We start from the raw sequence: 6,462 nt of genomic DNA on the forward strand, positions 1-6,462 counted from the left end.
CTAGACTATAGACTAGACTATAGACTAGACTATAGACTAGACTATAGACTAGACTATAGACTAGACTATAGACTAGACTATAGACTAGACTATAGACTAGACTAGTACGGCCTCCAAAACTGTTGGGTTACTATAGATGCAGCTACACAGATACAATTGGTTGGATGTAGGAATGTATGTTACTCAGCATTCATAACTATTATATTCATTCATTCAACGAATAAACAAACAACATTTACATTTTTATACAGACCTTTGGAATTCAATGTTTTTTTTTGGATTCTTTATTTTTATATATTTTTAATATTTGTAGATATTATGGTGGGTTTTATAGAGATTTTTGGTTTTTGGTATTTTCTGTTCAATTTTTTTTATACATTTTGTAGTTCAATATTAAATTTAATTCTGGCCAAAAGAGAATACATAAACAATTGAACAAAAAAAAACTAAATAAATAAAAACGAGAAAAAACGTGCATTTATAAACCGAATAAGTGTTGATTTCATTGACTACAAAACTTTAAAATGCACAATTTTGGTTGGTTGGTTGAGTGGCTGCCATCAACAGCGGTATTGATGATTTTGATATCAAAAACAAATAAAATTTTATTGGTCTTTTTTTTTGTTGAGAAGAACCCCCCAAATATTCCAGCAACAACACAAAATTTGTTTTTGTCTGTCTATGTTGTAAAAATGATTGATTTATATAGATAATTATTTTTTATTATTGATTGATTTTCTATTTATTTAAGGCGTTTTTCTTAGCTGTCTACACTTTTTAACATCTTTAACAGAAAAAAGTATCTTCGCTGACATCTATTAAATTGTCATTAACATTTTTTTTATTTTTATACTTTTTGTAGAAGCCAGTATTAAATAACATTTTCTTTTGACTTTGCTAATAAATTTGTTAATTTAATATGATTTTGTATTTTATTACTTCTAAATTAAATATACATTTAATCAACTCATTTGTCTTTAAAGATAACTATTTAAGACAAACTTTAGTTAAATAAAATAAAATATTAAATTACTTGTATCTTTTAAATAGACTTTCATTTCCTTTATACCGCTAACACATAGCACACACGACAGTGGGTCTAATCATAAATAATTGGTAATAAAATTTCTTAGACTGTGTTAGGTTTTTAGGAAAATTTTTATCAAAATTTTTTAAAAGGTTTTTAGTCTCCTTTATGGTCTAGAAGATAATATGGGCTATGAATTATTCTAATGAATGGATTATAATCTGAACAATAGTTTGATTTATAATCTGCTCTATATTCCAGTGTATAATTCACACTATGGTTCAGTCTATAGTCTGAACAATAGTTTAGTCTAGCCTATTGTATTATAATTTAGATTATAGACTATTTTGGCTATAGTCTAGGTTATATTCTAGACCAGACACGAATCTAGCCCAAGTGTTTTGAGTGGGGTCATTTTTTCTGTTTTCCTTTTTTTCAATCAATCAAAAAATTCTCGATTCGCGCCTGTTCTATACCATATTCTAGTCTATAGTTTAGTTCTTAATGCTGCCTATTGTCTGGCAAATTGTGCATACTAGATAGTTTAGTTTATTAAACGGACTATGGTGCTAATTATAGTCTAGGCTATAATGCAGTCTATAAACAGAACTATAGTGTAGTTTATAGTCTGGACTATAGTGTGGTATATGTATAGTCTGGTCAATAGTCCCCCGGAGCATGTTTTCTTGATGATATATCCCATCTTGGTGTATTGCAATCCGGGGGTATAGAGATGCTATCAGTATCTCTAGTCTGCCGGGACTAAAAACTGGTGATGTCAATTCAGGATTCACGTAGTGGCTGTGGTTTAAACCCAAATTCTCGGGAAAAGTAAGTGTCGGTTAAAGGACTTACATAGAGGTATGCGTGTCGTATGTTTTTCTCTTATAAATGTTATGGATTAATGAGAAGTATGTTGGGTTGAATGATAATGGATGAAAGGTATCATACAGAAGTGATTAACGATTAACTTTTTCTTCCTTGTCCTGGTATGTTCAGAGTAAACTCTGTTCATACCAGAATAACCATGTCAGTAAGAACTAAGTCTCAGCTTATTTGACGGATTCGTACTTCGGTCTACCGGATTCGTCTGACGCAACAGAGGCAATCCCATCTGCCTAGTTGTAAGCGGAAGTGGTATTTTTCATTTCGGAAGATAAGCAACGAGACAGCAAATACACAAGGGGCAGTGGTGAGTTGTTTATTATACTCACGCAGCGGATGTTAAACTACAACCGTGAGATAGGGCTACGTTCCAGGTACACACGTAAAGCACTTCGACTTTAAAGTCTGGTCTATAATGTTGTCTATAGTCTGGTCTATAGTGCAAGGCTGATAATCTGTTCTATAGTCAAGTCTATAAATTGAATTGTTTTGTAGTTGGACATAGACATGTTACTAGTCTAGATAGTTTACTCTATAAACCGGACTATGGCGAAGTATATAGTCTGTGCTATAGTGCAGTCTATAATCAGAATCAGTGTAGTTTATAGTCTGGTCTTTAGTATTGTCTATAGTCTGGACTATAGTTTAGTCTCTAATGTGAACTTTATTTTGGAATCTCGACTATAGTGTTTCCTATAGTTTGGACTAGAGACTATTATCTAGTCAATAATTTAGATAGTAAACTCTATAGTCTGGACTATAGTTTAGTCAGAGTTGGAACTATAGTGAAGTTTTTATAGTTTGGAATATAGTCTGGAACTATAGTGTTGTTTATAGTAAATACTATAATTTTGTATTTGTTTAATACTTATTGGACTATAGTGTAGTGTGGAAGTTGTGTTGTGTTCTATAGCCGGACTATAAAGCGGTAAGTTGTCCGTTCTATAGTCTGGACAACGAGTCGGATTATATATTTAATAGAAAGGATATATTGACAGTTTCCGTTTAAAAATTATTTTAGACATCAGAACGTCTACCAATTAATCGAGAACCTAAAAATCCATATACCACTAAAGTCATAAGAACCTAATGATAAAAACGTAATAAAATCTAAATTGAACCTTAAACTATAATTTAAAACTCTTGTACTTTAGAAACCTTTCATAAAAACCGACCAAGCCGAAAGCTAAAAATAAAAAATTTTAAATCACCAAATATTTTCACTTTTGTTTTATCTTCGAAAAAGTAAAATTTAAAAAAAATATATATATAAAATCATAATAAATTCGTTACGATTAGTTTAAATTACTAACAAACTATAGTTTTTATCACTATTTAATAGTTGACTAATAAAACAAAAAAAAAAAAAAATATCTGTCATTTATTACTGGCAGCATTTACAGCTTGAGAGCTGCTGTTGTACAGTAGTAGCCGATATTTTAAGACTTAAAACTATAACGAGTAGAAATTCTATTAAAAAAAATGCTTTTAACTTAATTTATTTTATTTAAATTAACTTTCCAATGATTTCTTGTACGAAAAAAAAACTTTATAAAAAATTTAAAGAAAAACTGGTTGTTTGTTATTAATAAAAAAAATTGTTTAAATTAAAATAGTTTTAAATTATAGTTTTTTTTTCTTCTTCAAGTCTAGTCTTTAAAAAATATAGGTTTTATGTTAAGTTTATTTTTTTTGGGATGTTATTATAAAAAAAAAATAAAATAAAAATGTTTCAAGCGGCGGCATTAGTGTTTAATTAACACAAATATTTATGATTTAACTTTAAATTTAAATTCATTCAGTAGAAATTTATTAACAGAAGTAGAAATGCATTTCATTTTTTCATATCTTCTGTTTTTTTTAGTTTATAGTCCATGTTATCCATAAAATTGATCTATTCTCATATGTGATCTTTTTGTGTTTTTTTTCATTAGCTTGCGGGGGGAAATTAACATTAACATATTTTTTTTTAAATATAACAACAACAATTAAAATATCGTGAGATATTAATAATAAATTTGAGATTTTTATAGGAAATATTTAGGAGTTTTAATTTAATATAAAAACTGTAAAAAGGGGGCATAAAGTTTAGGTAATTAAACTGCAGGAAATTTTTTGTCATTATTATTACCATCAGTTGGATAATATTAATGCTACACTGCACTAGTACTAAGGCGTTAAAAGTATAAATAATCTATGGTTTTGTTTACTTAAGAAAATCATGAAATTTTCATAATTTTTTAAAAAGGACCTACTTCTAATAATACTGTTTCGAGATGGGGGTACTTAAGCCGTAGAATTACTCTTATAGTACGTTTATAATAAACAATGATAATGTTAGCATCTCTCAATAAAAATCCTTTCCAAAGCATCGAAACCTATGTCACGAAATCAATATTTTGATGGTAGAACTGTTAAGAGACAGTTATATGGATCGGGACTACGAACGGAATATCGGTTACTGGCTAATAACGGTATTCAAGCCGAAGCGCAAGTAAAAAACCAATCTCTAGTGAACAATATTATTAAAATATGAATCGGGACATCAGGCTTATAGTTATCAGATATACTGAACAACTGCTAGCGCCGGTATTAAAAACAAAAGGCGAGTAAACTATAAAGATTTCTTTGGAAAATATTAACTACTATCGATAAAAAGACGATGTTATTAATATATGAATCGGGGATTCACGTTTCTAGCTATTATATATAAAGAACTACTGGTAATAGCGGTGCCAAAGCCTAAGTCAAGCAAACAACTGAATAACAGCTTGAAAGCTTCACTTACGTATTGTAAATCTTCTTAACAACCTACTGGAAGCTTGAGTAGAGCTCAGTTCCGAATTTAAATATTTTCCATGTTATTGCTCCATATCTGAGACCTTCCGGTAGTAAACTTTAATTTGTTTTAGTCACAATTAACTGTCGAGCGCCCTCTTTACCGGCCTGGTAAATTTTCTTTAGCATAAGATCACTAAATAAAACTAACTATAACAGCTTTATTATTTTGAGGTTAAATCCCAACTAGATAGAAAAACTTGGTCCTTTTTACAACTTATTATAAATGATTTGTGTTCTAGAGATTCTGTTTTTAAGAGTATGGCCTGTACTCTCTTACGAACCTATTTAGAATCTCCTTAGCAGACATATAATCTGGATCTGTACAAGTTGCCTGAAAAACTTATTTCACTACGAAAACTAATTATTTCAGATAATAAACTCCAACTTTTATCTCACACTTTAGGATCTTTTTAGATAATTGAAAGTTTTTATTATAAAGCAATAAAAACATGATCAAGTAAGATCAAAATCTTTGATGAATAAACTAAATCTTAAAACAGATAATACAAAAAAATATTTAGCATAAATTAAAAAAAAAAAAAACTGTGACTTTTAATTGCCAGCAAAAAAAGAACTTCCAAAGAAGCGAAAAAAAGTAGAATTTACTCCATGGAATTACTGAAAAATATCTGGGGAAGTGATGATTTTATTGTAAGTCAATAAACACCACTTCCAAAGAAGGTTAACAAATTCAATTAGTGCTACTTTTGAAGTTGTAATAAATGTTACTCTTTTGGAAGTACTTCGTTTTATTTTGCTGGATATATAATATAACATTTCTAGAACATTACACTAACATTGTAAGGGATCTTAAGCCAATGATCTTAAGTCAAATCAACTTTTCTATTCATAAAATTAAATACAAATTAAATCTCAATTAATACCCATTTCAATTTGTCCACACCAAAGAAAGAATTCTTACTATTGTCTCAATGTTTACATATAATAGAGACTCACCTCAATATTTGGATATCCATATGAACTTTGGTAAAACACCAAAGTGGTGTAAATGATGATCACGGCAAGAGTCATTGCTTGTAATTGGCGCTTATAACGTTGTGGCAATGACAATAAAATAGAGCTCATGCTTTAATAAACATCATGGGAAGATATTTATTTTTTTTTTTTATTTTTTGTGTTTTTGTAATTCTATTTTATATTGTATATTTTTATTTTATTATTTGTTTCAAATTATTTTAATCCTTTTTTTCTACTACCACACTAAACAGCTTATATAAAACACAACAAAATCACACACAAGCTTGTATAAATAACAAAAACTTTAAGCCGATTTAACAAATAATCATAAAACTTATTTTAACTATTTATATAGAAATTTAAACGTTTCTATTTTATGTGTTTATCATAAAAAAGAAGTAAAAAAAACTTTGTTTAAATTCTTTAACAAATTATTTTTATTGTAAGTAATTTTTATGTTATTTTTTGTATTCTTTTTTACAGGCACTTTAAATATTCATATTTTTTTAAAAATTCATATTCATAAAGAATTTTTATTAAATTATAAAATTATTCAAAAATAATAGTTTTTTTTAATTTATGTATTTTTATCACTTTAATAAAATGTATACAAAATAAATCACCGCCAGTACTTATTAATTGTATACATTTATTTAAAAAAAAACGTAAAGTCGTAGGTAAAACTTTATTTTGAAAATTTAAATAAAACAACCGTAGTTTAAACAACGCTT

The 6,462-nt window shown here is 28.1% G+C and overlaps 1 protein-coding gene across 1 annotated transcript in view; it reads right to left on the reverse strand.

Annotated features, from left to right (window-relative positions):
- LOC111676980 (fringe glycosyltransferase) overlaps positions 1-6,093 on the reverse strand; it is a 30,465-nt gene extending 24,372 nt beyond the window's left edge. The window contains exon 1 of the mRNA XM_023437993.2: positions 5,711-6,093. Within this exon, the coding sequence (XP_023293761.2) occupies positions 5,711-5,839 (129 nt within the window). The 5' untranslated portion in view covers positions 5,840-6,093. The remainder of the gene's footprint in view (positions 1-5,710) is intronic.
- Positions 6,094-6,462: the final 369 nt, after the last annotated feature.

Source organism: Lucilia cuprina, chromosome 5 (genome assembly GCF_022045245.1).
Source record: "Lucilia cuprina isolate Lc7/37 chromosome 5, ASM2204524v1, whole genome shotgun sequence".
NCBI classification, from domain to species: Eukaryota; Metazoa; Arthropoda; class Insecta; order Diptera; family Calliphoridae; genus Lucilia; species Lucilia cuprina.